This window comes from Amia ocellicauda, chromosome 3 (genome assembly GCF_036373705.1).
Source record: "Amia ocellicauda isolate fAmiCal2 chromosome 3, fAmiCal2.hap1, whole genome shotgun sequence".
NCBI lineage: Eukaryota > Metazoa > Chordata > Actinopteri > Amiiformes > Amiidae > Amia > Amia ocellicauda.
The window spans coordinates 45,620,307-45,646,552 of record NC_089852.1 but is presented as its reverse complement, the minus strand read 5'-3'; the positions used below and the strand labels follow the sequence as shown (position 1 = coordinate 45,646,552).

At 39.9% G+C, this 26,246-nt stretch overlaps 2 protein-coding genes across 2 annotated transcripts; both read left to right on the top strand.

Annotated features, from left to right (window-relative positions):
* Positions 1 to 5,198: 5,198 nt before the first annotated feature.
* Positions 5,199 to 19,209, top strand: LOC136747193 (olfactory receptor 52E4-like). The gene is made up of 2 exons (XM_066700147.1): positions 5,199 to 6,160; positions 18,843 to 19,209. Exons 1-2 carry the CDS (start codon positions 5,199 to 5,201, stop codon positions 19,207 to 19,209), a joined length of 1,329 nt encoding a protein of 442 aa, XP_066556244.1.
* Positions 19,210 to 24,043: 4,834 nt separating this feature from the next.
* On the top strand, positions 24,044 to 25,009 carry LOC136747192 (olfactory receptor 1E16-like). Its single transcript, XM_066700146.1, has one exon. It carries the CDS (start codon positions 24,044 to 24,046, stop codon positions 25,007 to 25,009), a length of 966 nt encoding a protein of 321 aa, XP_066556243.1.
* The last annotated feature ends 1,237 nt before the right edge of the window (positions 25,010 to 26,246 follow it).

The window sequence follows — 26,246 nt, the reverse complement described above, 5'->3', positions numbered from 1 at the left end:
ATGGAGCCAGCATGGGCCCTCCATATCAATGTCCTGGAGTTACAAGCAGTACTCCTTGGACTGTCTTATTTCCTGCCGGTCCTTCGGGATGGACATGTGCTGCTTTGGACGGACAACACAGCGGTGGTCGCCTCTATCAACAGGCAAGGGGGTCTCCGGTCATACAGACTGTACTGTCTAACGTGCTGTCAGCTTCTGTGGGCACAGCCATGGATCCGTTCCATCAGATCAGTTCACCTTCCAGGCCTGGCCAACACGGCGGCGACCTCCTCTCTCGGGGAGGCCCCCCGGTCTCGGAATGGCGCCTCCACCTGTCTGTGATACAACAACTGTGGAGCCGGTTCAGCAGGGCGGACATGGATCTCTATGCCTCGGCAGAGTCCACACACTACCCACTATGGTTCTCTGTCCAAGACCGCGCAGGAACCCTTGGGATCAACGTGCTAGCCCACACATGGCCGCACTGTCTCCTTTATGCGTTCCCATCGTTCTCCATTCTCCTGGTGGTCCTGGAGAAGGTCAAGAGAAAAAGAGCAACAGTTCTGCTGATAGCCCCTCGGTGGCCTCGCAGATTCTGGGTCGCAGACCTGATCACCCTCCTTCACGGAGAGCCTTGGCAGCTCCCAGTGAGAGTGGACTTGTCCCAGGTGCAGGGCTTTGGCACCCCAATCAGGGCCTCCTCCAGCTCTGGGCCTGGCCCCTGAGTGGGAGCGGTTGATTGTCTGGGGTCTGTCAGACGCAGTAGTAGCCATTATTCAGTCGGCGAGAGCTCCCTCTACGAGGTCGCAGTATTCCTAAAGCTGGCGGACGATTGGCACCTGGTGCCAAGACGGCGGTCAAGACCCAATTAATTGCCCCATCGGGGTCATATTGCAATTTCTACAGGAGCTGTTGGACCAGGGCAAGTCTCTGTCCATGCTCAAAGTGTATCTGGAGGCCATATCTGCATGTCATGTCCGGATTGATGGCGAGCCCCCTGAGTCTCATTTCCTGGCTGTGCAGTTTTTAAAGGGAGCTCGGTGGCGGCGGCCTCCTTGCACCCCTTCACTGCCCGCATGGCATCTTGATGTAGTGCTGGACGCACTTTCCCAAGCCCCATTTGAGTCACTGAACACGTAAGACTGTGCTGGCAATCACCTCTGCAAAATGCGTGAGCGAGTTACACACCCTGTCTGTACAACCATCATGTGTCCATTTTGAGGGAGATGGCTCCAGGGTCACGCTACGGCCTAACCCTGCATTCGTCCCGAAAGTGACTTCTCTATTCCATGTCAACAGGCCTAATGAGTCATGGGTTTTCATCCTCCTCCCTTCACTTTCACTCATTAACATGCAAATCAATTTATAACTTTTTTGAAATGCGTTTTTCTGTTTTTTTTTTTTTGTTATTCTGTCTCTCATTGTTAAAATACACCTACCATTAAAATTATAGACTGATCATTTCTTTGTCAGTGGGCAAACGTACAAAATCAGCAGGGGATCAAATACTTTTTTCCCTCACTGTATACTGTATAAAGCCTAAAATAAATGCATTACAGTAATATGTATGACTTAATTTAAGATCTCCCTTTATCTATGTATCTTTGTATATTTTTCAAAATAAGTAGGTACAAAAATACTATATTTAACTTACCTTGACAAATGTTTGTCCGCCATTGCTCTGCGTTGAAATGTCTGACCAGTTTCTTTGGGAACATTGTTAATCATACGGTCTGCATTTTCATGTTCATAATCATGTTCATAATCATTTTTATTATTATTATTATTGTTATTATTGATATTTATTTATTGGCAGACACCCTTATCCAGGGTGACTTACAAAACATAAGTGCAATACAAGGTGCAAAAATACAGTTCAGTAAAAGGCATCAAACATTACAAATTCAGATTTTCATAATACAAAGCAATTCAAAGCATAATACATTACACAAGTGAATACAATAAATGAGGTCTTACATCATGGATAGTAAAAGCTAAGTGCGGACAAGATAAAAGGTCACAGTCAAGGGCTACAGGAAAGGGAGCAAAGGGGAAAACAAAATAATACAAGCACAAGTAATGCAAGAAGCATGTTAAAGCATAAAGTGCTATCCTACAGGAGAGTAAAGGACTAATATTACAAGTAATGTCTGAAAAGATGTGTCTTGAGTAAGCGCCGGAAGGAGGTCAAGGATTCTGCTGTTTTAACTTCAGTGGGAAGGTCATTCCACCATTTAGGAGCCAGGGATGAGAAGGAGCGGCTCTGGAGGAAGGGGAGTGGAGAGGAGGCAGAGTTAGTCTTCTGGCACCGGAAGAGTGCAGTGGTCTGGAGGGGATGTATGGGAGACAAGGGACTGAAGGTAGGTTGGTGCAGTGTGGTCGACACAGCGGTAGATTAGCATCAGTGTCTTGAACTGAATGCGTGCCGGTATTGGGAGCCAGTGGAGGGAGCGGAGCAGTGGAGTAGCGTCTGCGAATCGGGGCAGAGAGACACCAGACGAGCCGCAGAGTTCTGGATGAGCTGGAGTGGATGTGTAGTAGTTGCCGGCAGGCCGGCCAGGAGGGAGTTGCAGTAGTCCAGGTGGGAGAGGACCAGTGACTGGAAGAGCTGCAGAGTTGAGTAGTCGGTGAAGAAGGGATGGATTTGGCGTATGTTGCTCAAGAAGAATCTACAGGTTCGTGTCAGCATGGTGATGTGCTGGGTGTAGGAGAGCGCAGGATCAAGGGTGACTCCTAGTTTCTTAGCGGAAGAAGAGGGAGAGAGTGTCGTAGATTCCAAGGGGATTGAGATGGAGAGATCAGCAGAAGGTGAGGAAGAGTGCAAGAAAAAGAGGAGATCTGATTTGGAGAGGCTGAGCTTGAGGTGGTGCGAATGCATCCAGGTGGAGATAGCAGACAAGCAGGAAGAGATACGAGAGGGGATGAGAGGGTCAGAAGAGGGAAAAGACAGGAAGATCTGCGCATCATCTGTGTAGAAGTGGTAGGAGAAACCATGGGATGCGATGAGGGGGCCCAGGGAGCGACAGTAGAGAGAGAACAGGAGGGGGCCCAGGACGGAGCCTTGGGTTACGCCCATGAGAAGAGGTTGGGGGGTGGATGAGGTACCTCGCCATGTCACTTGGTAGGTCCGGTCGCTGAGGTAGGAGGAGAACCAGGTGAGAGCAGTCCCAGAGATTTAAAGGTCAGCGAGGCAGGAGAGGAGGATGGAATGATTGACAGTGTCAAATGCTGCAGAGAGATCAAGGAGGATGAGGACTGAGGAGAGGGAGGCACCTGAGCACAGCTGAGGGAGTCAGTGACTGCCCGGAGAGCTGTCTCAGTGGAGTGAGCCTTGCGGAAGCCGGATTGCAAAGGAGAATTCAGAGAGCTGGTGAGGACAGCAGGCTCAAGGGTCTTTGAGTGGAAGGGGAGTAGGGAGACAGGGCGGTAGTTCTGAGGAGAGGTGGCGTCAAGGGTAGGTTTCTTGAGGAATGGGATGACAGCAGCTTGTTTAAATGTAGGGGGGAAACAGCCAGATAGGAGTGAGGAGTTAAGGAGGGAGGAGATGAAGGGGAGTAAATCAGGAGTGGTTGCTTGGAGGAGGCTAGAAGGGAGAGGGTCCCGGGAGCATGTTGTAGGTTCGTGGAGGAGAGGGGAAACTTCAGAGTCTGAGAGAGGCGAGAATGAAGAAAAGGAAGCTTGGTCGGTGGGAGGTTTGGGTGTGATGGGAGAGGAGGGGGGACTGTTGAAGAGTTTGCGGATGTCTGCAATCTTGGAGGAGAAGAAGGAGGCAAAATCATCAGCAGAGAGAGACGAGGGAGGAGGAGGGGGAGGGGTGGTGAACAGGGAGGAGAAGGTGGAGTAGAGTAGTGGGGGTTGTTGACAGTGGATTCAAAAAGTGATTGGAAGTAAGACTTCTTGGCTGAGGCGAGTGAGAAGGAGAATGTAGACAGTAGAGAGCGGTAGAGTTCGAGGGCAGCTGGGAGTTTGGTCCTTTTCCACTTCTGTTCAGCGGCGCTTAGACTGGATCGGGTTGAGCATAGAACGGAAGAGATCCAAGGCTGAGGAGGGGAGGGATGGACAGGAAGAGATGTGAGAGGACAGAGAGAATCATGTTCATGTTCCTCTTCATAATCATGTTCAAGTTCATAATCATCTGCATGTTCATCTTCATTTTGGTACTGATCACCCTCCACACAATTGGAAGGGGTGCATTTTCTCACCATACATCAATGCTAGTGGGAACATGCCAAGTACATTTGAGAATGTCTTAGATCACAACCTCACAGTATCTGCCAATCAGAAATTGCAAACACCTTCATTCTACTCAGGATTTGTATTTTTGTATTGGCTCTTCCAAATGATTTGCTATATAATACAGAAGAGTGACGTGAACAGGGGGTAGGAAGCTGGGGGGTCTTAAGCCAAAGAGAGGAATCCCCCCCACACGAGCAATGATTTAAAAGTGCCCTTTTTTCAAAATGATGAGCCTGTTCCCTTTTCATATTTTTTTCACATTACTGACCCAGAATACTCTTGAGAGTTGGGTGGTCCTTTGTGTATTTTTAATAAGGCCTGGTATAAAAGTGTACACGTTTCCGAGTTATCTGGGATACAAGAATGTTGCATCTGTTAAATTTCTAGTTAACATTCTAAGTTTCTCATTTAAAAGTACACACATCTGTATCAAAATACTAATGTCTCAGGAGTACAGGGCAAAGGCCCGAAGGATCCCAAACTGTGTTTCCCTGGATGATGACTTGATGTTGTGTCACATTGTAATTTTCTATAAAAGGTTCTGGTCTGCTGATACAAATACATACATGTTTCTGGGCTGACAGGACCTTTGCTTTGCTTTGCAAAGTAAACAAATGAACAGCTTTTAAAGTTAACTGTATTTTATTAGATTATCCATTTATTAATTTACTTTACTCATATTCATCTTGTTTCAGCCTGGTGAGTATCAGACAAAGATTATTTCATTATTTGGTCATCTTTTGCTTGGTTGTTTTGTTAGTTTTCTCATAAAAAGCACCAAACATTACTAGGGTGTAATTTGCAATTAATGTTAAAAATTGAAATGTTCAAGCTAAATGATTTATTTATCAATAAAACAAACAATTGCTATATAATTTAACTACTGTTAAAAGTACTTTTTGTATTTTTTTAATTCAGTTTACCTTGAAATCTGTATATAACTTTTTTGATTGCAGGTCAAGGAAAAGCCAACACAGTCTGCCATGAGCTCCTTGAATTCAACAGTTTCTCCCAATACTGCATTTGTGCGGCCTCAGTTCTTTTACATCAATGGCTTTTCCAACATCCCACATGTGAAGTACTATTACATTTTCCTGTGCTTTGTTTATGCTGTAACTGTATTTGCAAACTTTTTCATCATATTCATTATATACACAGAAAAAAGTCTTCACACACCTAAATATGTTGCTGTTTTAAATTTAGCTGTAGTTGACATATGTGGCAGCACAGCTCTTATTCCTAAGTTAATTCATACCTTTCTCTTTGACTCTCAGTTCATCACATATGAAGCCTGCTTGGCCAACATGTTCTTTGTACATTTCTTTACTGCCATGCCGTCACTCTGTCTTGTTGTACTCGCCTATGACAGGTTTGTTGCTATATGCTTTCCACTGAGATATCACATCATTATGACAAATACTTCAATGTTTGTGATTATAGTATGTGTCTGGGTTTTCATAGCAACACTAGTCATAACACTTGTATTTTTAGTCACCAGACTATCATTTTGCAGATCCATTGTGGTAGAGAGTTATTTCTGTGATCATGGACCTCTGTATCGTATGGCCTGTAATGACAATTCCCCAAGTTCAATTCAAGCAAAAGTAAATATTACAGTATCTACCTTCATACCTTTCATTCTAGTTGTGCTGTCTTATGTGTGTATACTATCTGCACTGTTAAAAATAGCATCAGGTGATGAACGGTTAAAAGCAATGAAAACCTGCACCCCCCATTTTATCTTAGTGATATTGTATTACATCCCATTTTTCATCACATACATTGCTGCATTAATGTCTGTTATTCATCCCAATACCAGGATAATATGTTCATCCTTGTCCTCCACCATTCCTCCAATGCTGAACCCTATCATTTATACATTAAAAACAGAGGAGATTATAGGGGCAATTAGAAAGCTTTACAAAATAAACAAAATACAGCTGCAGTAAATCAATGAATATGTGCTCTTAAATCAAGAACAAAACATAAGAAATATAAAAAAGTTTACAAACGCTGAAACGAATTTATGAACCGGTTGGATATTTAGAACATAAGAAAGTTTACAATCGAGAGGAGGCCATTCGACCCATTGTGCTCATTTGGTGTCATTTAATAACTAAGCATTCCAAGTATCACGTCCAGTCCATTTTTGAATGTTCCCAAATTGTTGGCTTCAACCACATCACTGAAAATGTATTCCAGATTGTAAAAACTCTCTGTTAGAAGAAGTGTCTCCTGCCTTCTGTATTGAATGCTTTGAAGCCCAATTTCCATTTGTGTCCCATGGTCCGTGTGTCCCTGCAGATCTTGAAAAGCTCCTCTGGTTTGATGTGGTTGATGCCTTTCATGATTTTGAAGATTCAAATCAAATCCCCACATAGTTTCCTCTGTTCAAGGGTGGAAAGGTCCTACTCGAAGAGACTGAGGGAACTGAACATTGCCTTCAAACCTGGAATAAGTCTGGTTGCTCTCCTCTGAACTGCCTCTAGAGCAGCGATATCTTGTGTGGAGTGTGGAGCCCAGAACTGTCCACAGTATCCAGATGAGGTCTAAGTAGTGCATTGTACAGTCTGAACATTACTGCCCTCGTTCTCAATTCTACACTTTTTACAATATACCCTAGCATTCTGTTTACCTTTTTTATTGCTTCCCCACATTGTTTGGATGGAGAAAGTGAGGAGTCCATATAGACTCCTAGATCTTTCTCATGCATTACTCCAGCTAGATCTATTCCTCCCATAGTGCAATTATAGTGGACATTTTTGTTACCTGCATGTATTACCTTGCACTTGTCCACATTGAATTTCATCTGCCAGGTGTCGGCCCACAACTGAATGTTATCTAAGTCCCTTTGAATAACCTGTGCTGCTGAGATTGTATCTGCTGAGCCACCTATTTTAGTATCATCTGCAAATTTGACATGTTTGCTAACTATCCCAGAATCCAGATCATTAATATAGATCAAAAAAAGCAAAGGCCCTAGTACTGATCCCTGTGGAACTCCACTAACAACCTCACTCCAGTTAGAAGCCGCTCCTCTTATTGACACTCTCTGAAAATATACTATAATCACTCTTGCTGAAAAGTATTCCAACTACTCTATTAGTACTCTCTATTTAACAACTCTATTTATTTATTGTGACAGTTTAAAACATATGTAAATATGGTGTAATTCTCACTATGTATCATTAATGAACTGTGTCATACAATTAATTACATATTTGAATATTCTCATTACTGATGTACATTATAATGTAAAAAAGTAATGAATATAGTTTTTTGGAGTTCGGAATCATGGTCATGGTCTGAGTTATGTATTTTTACATAAAACAAAGGTGTGTTTGATCTATAGTCTTTATCTCACTGCTGAGACTCCTGTACTAACTATGTGAGGCCATACAAGTGAAAATTACAGATTTTTAAAATTATATATTTTTCAAATATGAGAATCTGGTAAACCCGGAGTATGTAGTGCTATGCAAAACTATCCTAAAGTAGTTAGATGGGGTTCAATTCTCCCACCTCTTTAAGTGTTTATACAAATCCTGCACATCTGTGTTTAAAAATGAATTCTTCAAGTACTAAGTACTTATGTCACAAGCGTGGTGTGACGGGCTTAATTCAATTTATTATTTGTTTATTACCTGTTGATCCTATTTTAAAGAAGCAGGCTTTTCAAAGTAGAGAATAATATATTTTTTTGGCATGCCGGCATAGAAGCCCCTGACATGGGAGGCCCCAACCTCAGTTGAATCTCTCTGAACAACAAATTGAAACAGCATTCATATAAAAAATGACATGGCTGTGAGCAGGGTCCAGTCACGTTCTCGCAAGAAGTGTTGCCTTTGGGTCAGGTCTCTGGGCTTTGGGTTCCTGTGTCATTGAAACAGATGTACCCTGCACTGTGAAACGTCCAGCCTTAAATTGGAAAACTGAAAACCCACAGACACTGAGAGGCCAGCCTCTGAGAAACAGCCTGGTTAGCAATATAACAGTTTGATTGTTATTATGTCAGTATTACTTTTAATGTTTAATTAAAATATAGATAATCATACTGGATTCTTTACCTCTCAATCCAGATGATACTAGCATCTCTCCTTGCTAACCTACATCATTCACATTTGCTCTGTCCTTATTCACCACTGTGGTTCCTATTCAGCAAATAAAAAACACCCTGATATTATTAAAATGAATTAAAGTTTAGTCTGGAACATGTAAGTATTTTCTTAAAAAAAAAAGTAAAATACATAGTCTCATGACTCTTACAATTACAGGTTAGAGAAAACGTTGTGAAGAAGTCTGCCATGAGCTCCTTCAGTTCAGCAGTTTCTCCAAATGCTACAATTGTTCGACCTCCATTCTTTTTTGTCAGTGGCTTTTCCAATATTCCACATGTGAAGTACTATTACATTTTCATGTGTTTTGTTTATGTTGTAACTGTATTAGGAAACTCCTTCATCATGCTCATTATATACATGGACAGAAGTCTTCACACCCCTAAGTATGTTATTGTTTTTCATTTATCTGATGTGTGGAGACACAGCTCTTATTCCAAAGTTAATTGACACCTTTCTCTCTGGTAATCAGTTCAGCACTTATGAAGCCTGCTTAGCCAATATGAGTTTTGTACACTGTTTTACTTTCATGCAGTCACTTACAATTGTTGTTCTAGCTTATGACAGATTCATTGCCATATGCTTTCCACTGAAATATCACATCATTATTACCAATGTTGCAATGGTTGTGATTCTCGCAGTGCTGTGGACTCTGACAGAAGGACTGGTAATTGCAGCTGTAGCTTTCTTGTCCTGGCTTTCGTTCTGTAAATCAATTGTCATAAACAGCTATTTTTGTGATCATGGACCCATGTATCATATGGCCTGTAATGTTATTGCTTGTTGGACCATTGGTTCTGATTGTAGCAACATATATCTGTATAATATTTGCACTGTTAAAACTTGCATCTAGAGAGGAACGAGCAATGAAAACCTGCACCTCCCATCTTATTGTAGTGGCACTGTTCTATCTTTCAATATCTATCATCTATATTGCTGTCATCATTGTTCATCCAGATGTCAGAATAATGAGTACATCTCTGTCATCCACCATTCCTCCAATGATGAACCCTATAATGTATACGTTAAACACAGAGGAGATCATTAAAGCAATTCAAAAGCTTTTAAAAAGAATCCACATAATTAAACCTGGAGTGAGTTAATGAAATATATATGATATATTGTACATAAGTAATACATGGTTATATACAGGATTACTGTATTACTTACTTGTCATTGCATCACACAAGAGAAAATAAAATGGAGCTGATACACTCTCAATGTTTCCTGCAGTTAGATCATTGTATATTTAAACAGGAGCTAAACTGGTGAGTGTTATTTACTCTACAACATCAGTTATCCAGATTATGAAATGAACTGTGCTATGAATGTATTTATTTATATTTATTAATTTGTAACAATTTAGTTTATGGGTTACAAAAGGTTACATGAATAACACTTAATTACACATTTATAATTTCTGTGCATAAGAGACCATTGGTCAATTTCATGCACTTACTCATTAGTGGATGTGGGATAATACCAGGACAATAACACTACATCAATACTTAAATAATATATTCCCAATACTTTAGTATGGGGTGCCGTTCAGGAAATAATTATTGTTTTGCAGAAATATACATTGGATAAGTTATTTCTGAACCAATGTATATATTTCTGAACCAATGTATATATTTCTGAACCGATCTATATATTCCTGAACCAATATATATATATTTCTGAACCAATATATATATATATACATATATATATATATATACACTCACCTAAAGGTTTATTAGGAACACCATACTAATACTGTGTTTGACCCCCTTTCGCCTTCAGAACTGCCTTAATTCTACATGCATTGATTCAACAAGGTGCTGAAAGCATTCTTTAGAAATGTTGGCCCATATTGATAGGATAGCATCTTGCAGTTGATGGAGATTTGTGGGATGCACATCCAGGGCACGAAGCTCCCGTTCCACCACATCCCAAAGATGCTCTATTGGGTTGAGATCTGGAGACTGTGGGGGCCAGTTTAGTACAGTGAACTCATTGTCATGTTCAAGAAACCAATTTGAAATGATTCGACCTTTGTGACATGGTGCATTATCCTGCTGGAAGTAGCCATCAGAGGATGGGTACATGGTGGTCATAAAGGGACAGACATGGTCAGAAACAATGCTCAGGTAGGCCGTGGCATTTAAACGATGCCCAATTGGCACTAAGGGGCCTAAAGTGTGCCAAGAAAACATCCCCGACACCATTATACCACCACCACCAGCCTGCACAGTGGTAACAAGGCATGATGGATCCATGTTCTCATTCTGTTTACGCCAAATTCTGACTCTACCATCTGAATGTCTCAACAGAAATCGAGACTCATCAGACCAGGCAACATTTTTCCAGTCTTCAACTGTCCAATTTTGGTGAGCTTGTGCAAATTGTAGCCTCTTTTTCCTATTTGTAGTGGAGATGAGTGGTACCCGGTGGGGTCTTCTGCTGTTGTAGCCCATCCGCCTCAAGGTTGTACGTGTTGTGGCTTCACAAATGCTTTGCTGCATACCTCGGTTGTAACGAGTGGTTATTTCAGTCAAAGTTGCTCTTCTATCAGCTTGAATCAGTCGGCCCATTCTCCTCTGACCTCTAGCATCAACAAGGCATTTTTGCCCACAGGACTGCCGCATACTGGATGTTTTTCCCTTTTCACACCATTCTTTGTAAACACTAGAAATGGTTGTGCGTGAAAATCCCAGTAACTGAGCAGATTGTGAAATACTCAGACTGGCACCAACAACCATGCAACGCTCAAAATTGCTTAAATCACCTTTCTTTCCCATTCAGACATTCAGTTTGGAGTTCAGGAGATTGTCTTGACCAGGACCACACCCCTAAATGCATTGAAGCAACTGCCATGTGATTGGTTGGTTAGATAATTGCATTAATGAGAAATTGAACAGGTGTTCCTAATAATCCTTTAGGTGAGTGTATATATATATATATATGAACTGATGTATATATTTCTGAACCATTACATATTTCTGAACCAATGTATATTTCTGAACCAATGTATATTCAAAATTATGTTAATAGATATAATTCAATCAATTTAACTAAATCAATAATTTTCTGAACCAATATGAACACATATTTATGCAAATCAATATTTCAGTTTAATAATCGGGAGATTCTGGTATTTGATGGAGCAGCAACTCCTAGACATCTGTCCATGATTAAACCACATTTTTTATTTTACTCTAAACCAGGAGTTGTCAACCCTGGTCCTGAAATACTAAGAAATTAGTTAAGTTTAGTCGTTTAAAGCATAGTTGAAACTGGGGATCCCCTCAATCTTCAATTTTGTTCTTCCATATTAGCTAAATTACATAATTGAACAATTAATTTGATTAAAATATATAATTATATGTAACTATATGAACTGAACCTTTTCACCCTGGAACAGAGGAGACTATGTGGGGACTTGATTCAAGTCTTCAAAATCATGAAAGGCATCGACCACCTCAGACCAGAGGAGCTTTTCCAGATCAGCAGGGACACACGCACCCGGGGACACAAATGGAAATTGGGCTTCAAAGCATTCAAGACAGAAAACAGGAGACACTTCTTCACACAGAGAGGCATCACAATCTGAACAAGAGATGTGGCTGAAGAGACAATTTGGGAACATTTAAAATCAGACTGGATAGGATCCTTGGATCACTTAGTTATTAATGGACACCAGACAAGCACGATGCGGCGAATGGCCTCCTCTCGATTGTAAACTTTCTTATGTTCTAAATATCCAACCGGTTCATAAATTCGTTTCAGCTCATTTATGTTCTTTGAAGTAATTGAGGGCTCAGTTTGAACATGAAGCAAAATATATTGTATTTTCCCTACACAATGTGAACCACTGCCTTGATTATCCCTGATACATAATAGTATGATTTATTAATGTTACTTTATAAACAATCCTAACGAACAGACTTAACTTGTTAGAATAAATAGTAAAGGTGTGGTGAATGAGTTCTCCTGGTGTTCATATTAATTTCCCATTGTGTTCGTTACAGTGTTTCACTCTCGTTAACGGCTGCTTACTTGGGGACTTCAAAAGAAAATAAACAATGTATCATTATTTTACAGCTGTTGAATCCGTCTCATTAAGAAACATTCACACAAATATTTCCTACATGCACAAGTATTTTGTCACCTGGATAAGGACGTCTGTCAAGAAATAAATACTAATAATATAATATTGAACAGCAGATTTATATTGCATCTAAAAACTCACATGTATACTGGCAGCACTGTATGGCCCTGGAGAAGAACTAGGGCCTACTGAAGATAATTATCTTGCCTATCAATTATTATTAGGGTTGCCTCGATTTAATCGGGTCTATTAATCAACTAATGATTTGATCGACAATCGATATTTTCTCTGTTTAATGGTGCAAATTTTGTATTAAATGTTTTCTTCATTAAAATGACTGGTGATTGTACGGTTAACACTGGAGCCAAAACCCCTCGTTTTAACCGATATTGCTTTAAACGCTGTGATATAATAATGAAAGGCAAACGACAGAATACAAGTAGCACAAATTTAGAAGTGTATTTAAATGGGAATATGAACATAAAACATTAAAATGATTGATATAAATAACATCAAATCTCTATTTTGTTCTAAACAGGTACATTGCACAGCTGTCAAAACAAGTCAAACAAGTGTTTATCTGTGGCGTAATCGCTCAGTGACCACTCAATCTCATAGTTGTTAGAAGACTGTACAATGTACAATGCATGTGGTTTTTAAGCGCATGAAAGACTGTAGACAGGTGAGGTTTGAGTCTTGGAAATATTTTGAGGTTTACAAGCCGCTAAAGGGAAAACTCCAGTCTAGCTATAGATTCAAACTGGATTTGGAAGGAAACATTGAAGACAAAATAAATGTTTTCTGTTTCATTTGCAAGCGATGCCTTTCTTGCAAGGGCAGTGTGAGTAGTTTGCAGTATTGTTTGTGAGCACAACACCTGTTTGTGACTATATTATTTAGTTTGTTGACTATAATTATGTAGTATTTTTAAAATTGATTAATTATAAAAAAAGAAAAAATAATTACATCAGTGTTGTTCTGTAATAACTAATAATTGATCAAGGTATTACTGTGTGGCATAACAACTCAAAGATTATTTAAAGACATTGGTTAAATAAGTGCCCGATTAATAATCAACTAATGCCCCTTGATTAACTGATCAAATATTTGAATCGACTGACAGCCCATCAAAAGTGCTCCTCTCAGAAGGCTGGAAGATTACTTTCTCTTCCTGTCTTCTTCAAGAGTCTTGATGATACAGTCCCACAATCTGTTTGTCTTCGCTGTAATAAATACATATACAGTGGGGGAAAAAAGTATTTGATCCCCTGCTGATTTTGTACGTTTGCCCACTGACAAAGAAATGCTCAGTCTATAATTTTAATGGTAGGTGTATTTTAACAGTGAGAGACAGAATAACAACAAAGAAATCCAGAAAAGGCATACAATTACTGGCACAAATTATGCGCTGTTTCACAGTGATTCTCGGAAAGTTAGTTTTAAAATACCTATGCATAATCAAAACAATCAATCAACCGATAATTACATTCGTAATTAACTTGATACATTAAACTAAGTAATGTGCTCCCCCATTGATCAGTTAACCCGTTATACCATAGAAGAGGTTCCCTCTCTCTCAGTCTCTGCAATGATAAATGTCTAAACTATCTAAAAATGTATTTCACCTCATCCATTTCCATTTTAGTATATTTAATTTGTTTTATTTAAGATTACAATATTCCAAGCATCTGTGTCTCCGAATATGAATATAAAAGACTGCAACATCATGTGCCTATGCGCTCAAACCGCCAGCGCCCGGCTGTTATGCCATTCTATCACAAAAACCAGGCCGTTAAACCGCCCGGCCCCTGGACCCACATCAAAGCAGACTACACACTGCATTAGTGGACACTTTAAAGGGTCAAATAGTACATGTTTTTTTCAGTACATGTTCAAAAGGCATACAGTAATATTATGAGAAGAGTTAAATCGTAGTATGGTGTCTGTCACAGTGCCGGTCGCAGATATATATATTTTTCTGAACCGATATATTTTTATGAATAAAACCATAAGTCTATGAATATGTACATTTATTTGCATAAATATGTGTCCATATTGGTTCGGAAAATTATTGATTTAGTTAAATTGACTGGATTGTATCTATTAACATAATTTTGAATATACATTGGTTCAGAAATATGTACATCGGTTCATATATATATATAGATCGTTTCAGAAATATATATATTGGTTCAGGAATATATAGATCGGTTCAGAAATACATACTGGTTCAGATATGTTGGTACAGATATATATATATATATAGATCGGTTCAGAAATATATATATTGGTTCAGATATATATACATTGGTTCAGAAATATATACATTGGTTTAGATATATATACATTGGTTCAGAAAAATATTTTGGTTAATAAATATATATATTGGTTAATATATATAGGTAGGAATAGATTGGTTCAGAAATATATTATGTGGAATCCATTTTACCCATAAATACAACTGAACCAATGTATATTTCTGCAAACCAATAATTATTTCCTGAAATAACCCCATACTTTAGTACTTTTCATTTATCTAACCCTTAATTTAGACTGTTACAAATTATTCACTTATTATAGATACTGGCCTGTATATATATTCTCACTTTCAATGAGTTTGTATGTTTACTTTTTGGTTAAAGGGAAATGTTTTGAAATAGTCATCAATGAAAATATGTTCTGTGGTTTGTTAAATGGTGAGCAGCTCAGTAGATAAACATAAATTCACTAAATACACATTCATATGCTATGTTTGATCATTATTGTGAAAATGATTTTTATTTTTATTATAAAAATGTAATGTTTACATAGCTAAATTAAATACATTGATTGTTAAAATTGTTATTGCATATTCCAATGTTTCCATGACCATTTAATATATATTTGTATGTTTTAGGTAAAAACTATTTGTAATTCTCAACATGTGAGAATATGGGCTAGATATTTGTAGTGTTTGCGCATTGCGCAATGAGGTTTCCGTGGCGCACATGGCTATCGCATTATTTGCCATATTCAAAAACACTGTTAATGCGGCTCAATCCATTCTGCACAGTTCACCCTTTAATTATATGCAGTGCATTACTAGTGATAACAGTTAACAGTAATAGGGTCTTGTTAACACATATTGGTGTACATGTGTTAAAGTGGAAACTGTTCATTAAAAAAAAATGGTTTGCAAATACTTATTAGGCAGTGTTTTTAATTTGTTTAATGTTTTAAATTATTTAACTATACTGGTATAAATAACGCAATTCATGGCAGCATTAAATCAGAAATGTTCGCAAAGTGTGAACGTGAAAAGTTTTGGAAGAGTTGCAGGAGGAAATCTTGCAGCTCAGCTCCTCGCTGAATTAAATCTAAACTATGAAGACCTGCAAATGGGGAGGAGCCTGTTCTGAGGGCGTGGCTTCCGGGAAGGGTGGGCAGCGCGAGAGGCACTGTGATTCCTATCACAGTGTCTGAAATTGAAGAGAAACCGGAGGCGAAAGAGCCGGACGGTCCTGCGAGAAGCCGTGATGGGTTAATAAAACAGATAAACACAGCGATCTGGTGCTCCGTGCTGTGAATCCACAGCATTAATCTCCCCGCTGACGCAACAGTACAAGCCTGTACTTCGTAGCGGTTACAAATATGAGTAGAAGAAAAAAATATAAAATACAAACTGAAGCCGCCATTGATGAAAGCTGTGTAGTTATTATTAGGGGGCCAAGCAACAAAGTTGCTGGAACCCTATTGTAATTGTTAGGATTATTCTTAATGTTACTAGGCATCCATGCACGAAGTGCCACTTATACCCACTGTGCCACAAATTGGTATGCATGACACTAGTACAGAGTACTACCAAGGTTGTTAAAGGCGAGTTGCCCCAGTGAAAAACATGGGTGCTGTGGGCCAATGAAAAAAACATACTTGCCGCTTCAGACAAGTTATACATTTCCTGCACACTGGAATGCAGTACACACATGAAACTCTGCACATGTGTGTATGCCTCTGCCTTGAACAGAAAACCAGAGAATGAAGTTTGTGGGGTCCACGGTTAAGCTGTGATGTTGGATTTAACACGAATCTGCGTGCAAATATGAAAATGGCCATGTCACATCCAGCAGTGAATATCTACAGAACCAAATGTCCTTACATTTTTAATGGGTAACACTAGTACAAAGATCTATCAATGTTGATGAAGCCAAGTTGATAGGAAATAAAACACGGCTGCTGTACACCAATCAAAATGACAGCTTCACATTTTAGCCACATCATGACATTCCTTATGTAGACCTCTGCCTCCATAATGTGGACAAGTTTGGAAATTGCATTCTGCATCTTGAATGTCACAAGAATGAAAAATTCACATATATGCTGGAATTAAGTGAAAAATACAATGGTACCTTACATAATTGATGCATGCAAGCAAGAATATTACAGTTATTATAATCCAGTGACACTGAAACATGCACTACAAATGACAAAAGATTGAACACCTCAAATGTATACTACAATGGATTGAGATTTAAAATTACATATTTAATAACACATGCATTTAAACTACAAATGCCTGCTAAAATCTGAAACCTACTGATACAACATGGAAGCCTTAAAAGTTGCATGCAACATCTAGTTATTTTTATTATTTATCCGCTGTATAGCCTATAAAAACCAAACCGCTTCTCAAAAAGTCATGAAACTTCATACAGTGATAGATGGCTATGTAGTGCTAGGCAATATGTCACATGGTCTGGTGGCCATAGTGGCTTAAGTGACAAATTTTGGACAATCTAGAAAAATCTTCTTCTCCGAAACCGTTAATGGGACAGATGTGAAACTGGTGTATGAAGTTATGTTATGGCCTATATTCAGATTTGTTCAAGGCAAGTTGATTGAAAAAACAAGATAGCCGCCATGAGCCAATCAAATTTCAGAGATGGTTAAATTGGATAAAGTTGCATATACTGCAATGTTGAACTACAGTAGAATATCTTGAACTCAATGTTACTTGACAGAGGTAGTCCCAATGTTAAAATGGTGGTCATAGGTCACATGGGTAGGTGGCCATTTTGAATTTGAAAAAAATGAAAACTCATGAAACTTCATAAAATTGTAGGCTTATGCAGGGCTATGCAATATAAAATATGGCGACCATATGTCACGTGACATGGCGTCCATCTTGGATTTAATACCAAGTTGGATAATGTTCAAACATCTTCTTGTCTGAAACCGCAGGTCTGATTGATGTGAAATTTTGTCCACATGCCCTTGGCAAGGTCCTTCATCAGATTTGGTAATGACAATATGATTGATGAAACAATATGGCCACCATGAGCAAATCAAATTACAGCAATGTTTAAATTGCATAAAGTGTCATAAACAGTTGTGGGCCGACACCTGGCAGTGGAAATTTAATGTGGACAAGTGCAAGGTAACAAACGTAGGTAACAAAAATGTCCACTCTAATCACACTATGGGAGGAATAGAACTAGATGTGGAGTCTATGTGGACTCCTCACTTTCTCCATCCAAACAGTGTGGGAAATCAATAAAAAAGGCAAACAGAATGCTAGGGTATATTGTCAAAAGTGTAGAATTTAAAACAAGGGCAGTAATGTTCAGACTGTACAATGCACTAGTTAGAGCTCATCTGGAATACTGTGTACAGTTCTGGGCTCCACACTTCAAGAAGGATATCGCTGCTCTAGAGGCAGTTCAGAGGAGAGCAACCAGACTTATTCCAGGTCTGAAGGGAAAGTCCTACTGAGAGACTGAGGGACCTGAACCTTTTCACCCTGGAACAGAGGAGACTACGTGGGGACTTGATCCAAGTCTTCAAAATCATGAAGGGCATCGACCACATCAAACCAGAGGAGCTTTTCCAGATCAGCAGGGACACACGGACCCGGGGACACAAATGGAAATTGGGCTACAAGGCATTCAAGATGGAAAACAGGAGACACTTCTTTACACAGAGAGTAGTCACAATCTTTAACAAACTCCCCAGCAATGTGGTAGATGCTGAAAATTTGGGAACATTTAAAAATAGACTGGATAGGATCCTTGTATCACTTAGATATTAATGGACACCAAACAAGCATGATGGGTCTAATGGCCTCCTCTCGTTTGTAAACTTTCTTATGTTCTTATGATACTTAACTCTGTTCCATCCACGCTCCGGGGCTCCGGTGCACTTCGGTTTCAGTTTTGGACACAAATAGCACACTTTAAAAATAATAGTCGTGTTTATATAGTGCCTTATATATTCCGACTGCTTGCTTGTGTTGGTTTTTTGTCCACAGGGCTTTTTCCTACACTGCAGGAGTGCTAGCAACAGCAGTAAAATCCGAGGCCCGGCTGCCCGGCCTGAGCCTCGGTGCGTCGTAAGAGATCTTGCCTGCATGGGTGCTCCTCCGCCGGCTTGCGCCCGCACTACAGCCCGCCGTTTCCAGAGGTCCGCCGTTTCACCGGGCGCCGCCGCAATCACCACCAAAACCGAAGATCCCCCACTCCGGCGAGTGACCTTGGGGTCACTCCGGCGCTGGATCTCCACCTCTCCCCGAGCCCCTCCATCTCCTCCTCCAGGGCTGCAGTGACAGAGACAGCCGTGCCCCCCGTAGCCACACTGGTCTCCCTACCTCCGCTGTCCATGGAGCCATGTGACCTGACCTGCCACAACAGGCAGTGTTACATCATGGAGATGCTCACACACACCCTGCAGGAGAGGGAGCAGTCCCTGCAGCTGGCCCGGGTGTTTTATTATACAACTCTGTGGGATGGGTGTGCATGTGTGTGTAAACAGTGAGTTCACTAAGAAAACTCAAAATAGGCTATTTAAATCCCCCAATGTTACCCTTTGTTAATATTGAATACAAATTAAAGTACTTTCCAGATATATGCCTAAATAACATTTTTTTTTTTTCTTGGATATGGTTTTCTTCAAGATAAAACATCAAATTCATCTCTTGCATGCCCTCTTCATAAGGCTCACACACAAGCACATGCACATTCACTTTATTACTAAAATTACAATTTACTTTTACTTTTGGTACTTGAGTACTCTTGAACTTTTTTACTTTTACTTTTACTCAAGTACTTTTTGAATGGGAGACTTTTTACTTTTACTGGAGTAGGTTTTTGATATCATATTTTTTACTTTTACGCAAGTATGATTTCCGACTACTTTTTACATCTCTGCTCAATACACATCAGTCTGTTGTATCTGTGAAATTTGTAGTTTAGTCACATTCTAAGTTTCTCATTTACAAGTACACACATCTGTATCAAAAGATGTCTCAATGTCTCAGGAGTACAGGTCAAAGGACCCGAAGGATCCCATACTGTATTTCCCTGGCTGATTACAATGTGATACAACATCAAGTCATTTTCTATAAAAGGTTCTGGTCTGCTGCTACATATACATACATGTTTCTGGGCTGACAGGACCTTTGCTTTGCACAGTAAACAGATTAGCAGCTTTTAAAGAGAACTGTACTTTATTAGATTATTTATTTATTCATTTACTTACCTGTATTGTCATAGCCATCTTGTTACAGCCTGGTGAGTATCAGACAAAGATTATTCATTATTTGGTCATCTTTTAAATCAGGACTAAGACTTTTGCTTGTTTGTTTTCTTAGAGGTGTTTTCTCATTAAGAGCACCAGGCAGTAATAGGGTGTAATTTGCAATTAATGTTAAAAAAATTAAATGTTGAAGCTACATACAACTTAGAACTCACTAGAAAAAAAGATAAATACTTATGAAGACAAAAACATCAAACATACCTTGATCAAACTCTTCTTCAAAAACTGTTTTGCTTTTTGAGGTATTTTGATCATTTAAAGTAATTTGTTATCTGAATACACTTACAGTCAAATCACAAAAAACAGTAATTTCTGCTAGTGGCAACAGATGTTCTACTGATGTCAATAAATGAACTACATACACAGTGAGGCACAAGAGTAAACACAAAGCCTCCTGCTGAATACAGCAGCAGCAGCCCTCAGCACAGCTAGTATAGGTAGGGCGGGGCCACAGGCCTGCTGACAAAGGAACTATGTACAATGGCGGGGTACATGTGTAAAAAACACTTGCACTCCCATCTACAGAATGAACTATATACAAGTCACAGTCCAGTAGGAAGGGATAATGGTTCTGCGTTGCTTCTCCCAAGCACGCTCAACAGGGGCAGACAGGGGTAGAAAAGGCCAGGAGCCAGTGCCTGATAGGCTACTGAGGCTCAACTGAAGCCAACACCGGATTCCCAATAGAAGGAACCAGACCCGTCACGTCCAGCCTGTAGAACCGCACAAAGGTGTGTGGCGAGACCCAACTCGCAGCCGCATAGATGTCTGCCAGTGGGGCACCTTGAAAGTCGAGTCGAGTCGAGTGGGCTACCAGTTGTTCAGGCACCAGGACTCCAGCTGACTCGTAAGCCGTGTTAATGGTGTCCACAATCCAGTGCGAGAGGCGCTGCTTTGAAAGCGTCTGGCCCCACGTCTGTGCTCCGTAGGACACAAACAATTGGTCTGAGTGCCAAATGTCCTTGGTGCGCTCCAAATAGCACATTAGAGCCCGCACCAGGCACAACAGGTGTAGCCTACTCTCCTCCTCTGAAGAGAAGGGAGGAAGATGAAAAGCCATCAACTCAATAGGCCTGTTGATATGGACAGCACTTTCGGGAGGAACGCAGGATTAGGCCGAAGTGTCCAGCACTACATCAAGGCGAGAAGGAGCGTGGGTAGGCCTTAGCCTGCATGCACCTTTCAGAAACTGCACCGCCAAAAAATGAGAGCCCGGAGGCTCGCCATCAATCCTGACATGACCCGCAGGGGAAGCTGCCAAGGAGACCAGGTCCACAAACCACAGTCTGTGGGGCCAGCGAGGCGCTACCAGCAGAACTGTCACTCGTTCCTGCCTGATCTTCTCTAGAACCACTGGGAGAAGAGGGGATGGTGATAATGCATAGAGGAGACACGTGTGGGCTAGCTCGTCGATCTCCAGGGTCACTGACTGATCCCAAACAGAGAACCATATGGGACAATGTGTGGACTCCGCCAAAGCGAATAGATCCACCTCTGCCCTGTCGTAGCTGCTCCAAAGCTGCTGAATCACCAGCGGGTGGGGGAGCCATTCTGACACCGGGGGGCCTCTAGAGCTTGGAGGCATCTGTTGTCAAAACCACTCTGTGGCAGATTGGCCGCAAGGTCACACCGAGGGTTAAAGCTGAAGGGCTCCACCACCAACGGAGCACCTTCTAGCAGGCTTGAGTGACTGTCTCACTTGCATCCACACCACACCTCTGAAGGGGGGTGGATGGGACTGGAATTGTAGAGAGTAGCCAACTGTTATAATTTGGAGCATCCAGGAGTCCTGGGTGCGGTGTTGCCAATTGGAGAGTTGCTTGGGGGTGTATGAGGCTGCTGGAACGCTTCAGGCCCGTGTCGCGGGTTGGGGTGGGGGTGGTGGTCCATTGCCTGTAGGCCTGGGTAGGGTATGGTTGCTTGGGGGTATACTCGGGCGAGCTGTAGCGACTGCTCTCTCTCCTGGAGGGAGCTTGTCAGCATATTCTCCACTGACGGTCCAAATGTAAACCCGGGTGGGGTCATGCATCAGCTGGGTCCTGTCTGTGTCCAGGAATCGGCTCGCCTGGGACAGCCAGAGTTGATGGCACAATGGCTGCCAGGGAATGGCCATTCGCACGTGCCCCACGGCGCATGACTGTCACTAGGAGGTCTACTACCACAGCCAACTTCCCAGTAGGCTGTGGGGCACCTGAGGGCCTCGTATCCGTGGGCCTCCACCAGCTGGGCGATGTAGAGGGCCAGCAGGGACTCCATATTGCGGAGGCGGGCTGCCTGGGCTCCAGCTTCATATGCTCGGTGGCGCATCACCTCTGTCACCCTGCACTGCCTGAAATGTACTGATTAAATTTCTGATTAGAAGAAAGTGGCATGAAGCTGTAACTGAGTACGGTTCTGTAGTTTTCTATTTCTTTTAAGTATAAAAACTGACAGTACATAAAGCTTATGACTCTCAAAAATTGACATCCCTGGATACCACATACTCATCGTCTTTCCCCCTTATTAATCTGATGAAGAACTTCACAGTGGAAAAATGGGTCCACTTCATTCTCTCAGATACTGAATTTGTATTGCATTTTTAAAGCATGCACATGGTCCTTACTGACTTCCTATTCCTTTAGAAGCTCAAGAAAGCTAGTTTCCAGTCCCTCTGCAGAGCATTCATTATTTATTATACTATTAAAATGTTATATATATATATAGATAGATAGATAGATAGATAGATAGATAGATAGATAGATAGATAGATAGATAGATAGATAGATAGATATATTATATTATATTATATTATATTATGCTCCCAAATGTGATGAAGCAAATAAACTACAGGAACTTAATACTTACAGTTATATTAAAATATAGTTTAATATATTTTACACATACACACAAGCAAGATGCTTTAAAAGTGCCCATTTTTCTCAATGATGAGCCTGTTCCCTGTTCACATTTTCTTCATGTTACTGACTCGGAACACTCTTGAGAAGAGTTGGATGGTCCTGTGTGTATTCTTAATAGGGCCTGGTGCACATTTCCTTGTTATCTGGGACAAATTCTAATTGAGTCACAAGTTTCTCATTTAGAGCTACACAGATCTGACACATGTCTCAGGAGTACAGGTCAGATGGACCTGAGGATCTCATACTGTGTTTCCCCGGCTGATTACAAGGTGGCACATCATGAAGTATTTTTGTATAAAAGGTCCTGGTCTGCTGATACAAATATATGCACATTTGTGCGCTGACATGACTTTTTCCTTGCTTTACAAAGAAAACAACTAGACAGCTTTTAAAGAGAATTGTGTTTGATTGGCATAACACTCTTGTTACAGCCTGGTGAGTATCAGTATTTGGTCATCTTTTAAATCAGACTTTTGCTTGTTTTTGTTTATTTTTTATTGTTTTATTGTTTATTGTTTTCTCATTAAAAGCACCAGGCAGCACTGGGTTTTAATCTGCAAATTAATGTTAAATAATTTAGCGGTTAAGCTAAATTGAACTTAGAACTTATATCACAAACTAAGAGAAACACTTTTGGGGTTATGAGGACAAAAGCATTATCAAACACGTACCTTGATCAAACTTCTTATTCTTCAAAAACAGTTTTGCTTTGCTTTTTGAGGTATTTCAATTATGTAAAGCAATTGTTATCTGAGTTCTCCTCTGTGAGGTCGTTTGTTGCATTTTTGGGATGCATTCAATAGCTTCCTTTCTCCATCGTTTATTTGTTGTTCTTGCAATGCGTCCATCCATACACATTGTATATATTATATATATATATATACACATAGAAAACAATAGTATCGTTGTGTCAGGATGATAGCATTAAATTGGAGTGGTCTGCTCCCTAAGTGTGAGCACTGTGAGAAACACACCTGCAGGGCTTGTATTTTAAATCATTCATCATCAAAAATAGAGCTATGGAATGCAATAAAGCAATCAATTTGTTAAATACTGCTTTAAAAGTGCATTTTAGTATTTTTTTGTATTCAGTTTACCATTACAACTTTTAATATATCTTACGATTGCAGGTCAAGGAAAAGCCAAAACAGTCTGCCATGAGCTCCTTGAATTCTACAGTTTCTCCCAATGCTGCATTTGTGCGGCCTCAGTTCTTTTACATCAACGGCTTTTCCAACATCCCACATGTGAAGTACTATTACATTTTCCTGTGCTTTGTTTATGCTGTAACTATGTTTGCAAACATTTTCATCATATTCATTATATACACAGAAAAAAGTCTTCACACGGCTAAATACGCAGCGGTTTTAAATTTAGCTGTAGTTGACATGTGTGGCAGCACATGCCTTATTCCAAAGTTAATTCACACCTTTCTCTTTGATTCTCAGTTCATCACATATGAAGCATGCTTGGGCAACATGTTCTTTGTACATTTCTTTACCTTCCTGCAATCACTCTGTCTTGTTGTACTCACCTATGACAGGTTTGTTGCTATATGCTTTCCACTGAGATATCACATCATTATGACAAACACTTCAATTCTTATGATTATAGCATGTGTCTGGGTTTTCACAGCAACCCTAGTAATAACACTTGTACTTTTAATCACCAGACTATCGTATTGCAGATCCATTGTCATAGAGAGCTATTTCTGTGATCATGGACCTATGTATCGAATGGCCTGTAATGACAATTTCCCAAGTTCGATTCAAGCAAAAATCTGTATTACAGTATTTACCTTCATACCTTTCTCTCTGATTGTGCTGTCTTATGTGTGTATACTATCTGCACTGTTAAAAATAGCATCAGGTGAGGAACGGTTAAAAGCAATGAAAACCTGTACCCCCCATTTTATCTTAGTTATTTTGTATTACGTGCCATTTTTCATCACATACATTGCTGCATTACTATCTGTTATTCATCCGAATACCAGGATAATATGTACATCCTTGTCCTCCACCATTCCTCCAATGCTGAACCCTATCATTTATACATTAAAAACAGAGGAGATTGTAGGGGCAATTAGAAAGCTTTACAAAAGAAACAAAATACAGCTGCAGTAAATCAATGAATATGTGCTCTTAAAGATCAAATACAAAAACAAGAGATACTACAATATATGTAAATGGATTTTTTAAGATTAATTTAACTACACCTACTGATCCAGTGGTAAAGTAGATTAAACATAATTTTAAAAAATCACTCTTGCTGAAAAGTATTTCAACTACTTTATTAGTTCTCTCTATTTAAACACTCTTTATTTATTGTGACAAGATCACAAGAATATCCATATATGGTGAACGTCTCACTATGTGCCTATGAATTATGTATATGGTATTTAGGAGAACTTGAACTTTTGTAAGATCATTAATGTACTGTGTCATACAATGAATTCCATATTTTAATTGCTTTCTCATTACTGACATACATTAGCATTCATTATATTTCAAGTACAACTTTAATAAAGGAATGCATATAGTTTTTTGTAGTCTGGCATCATGCTCAAAGTCTGAGTTATTAATTACCTAAAACAGTGTACAATTCTCACTGCTAAAACTCTATGTGATGCCATGCAGACAGAATTGCAGATTCGTAATATGATAAGCATTTTGTTTTGTTTCTGGATGAACTCAGTGTATTTATTGTCATCCCAAATGATCCTAAAGCAGTTAGATGGGGTTCCATTCCAGCTTTTTTATACTTTTTTGAGTATTCAATGTTTATGAAAAAGCAAACCTTGAAGGTATGAGACGGCACTTAGTAGAGGTAGACTAGAGCACATTGGATACAGAGTCAGTTGAAAATGGATGGGTATATTTTAAGAATATACTACTTCAGGCTCAGGAGCAATTTGTACCAAAACTTAGCAAATTGAGGACCAAAAAACACTGGCCAAAATGGTTTAAGAGAGGTATGCAAAAAAATATCAAGAGAAATAAAATGTATAGTGAATACAAAAGGGATGGTGACGAAACAAAATACATAGAATATGTTGAGCTGCAAAGAGATCTTAAGAAAAGGATCAGGAAAGCAATGAGGGAAATAGAAAGAAACATAGCTCTTGGAGCTAAAACTAATGCAAAGAGCTTTTTTCAATATTACAACAGCAAGCGGTCAATAAAGGAGGAAGTGAAACAGATAAAGAGCAAAAATGGAGGTATCTTGGAAAATAAACAAGATGTGGCAAATATTCTAAATGAGTATTTCACAGAGGTTTTTACAAAAGAAAAAACAGATGACATGCCACAGGTTGACAATCAGTCCAGTCAAACCCTGAGAGAGATCTGGATAAATGAGGAG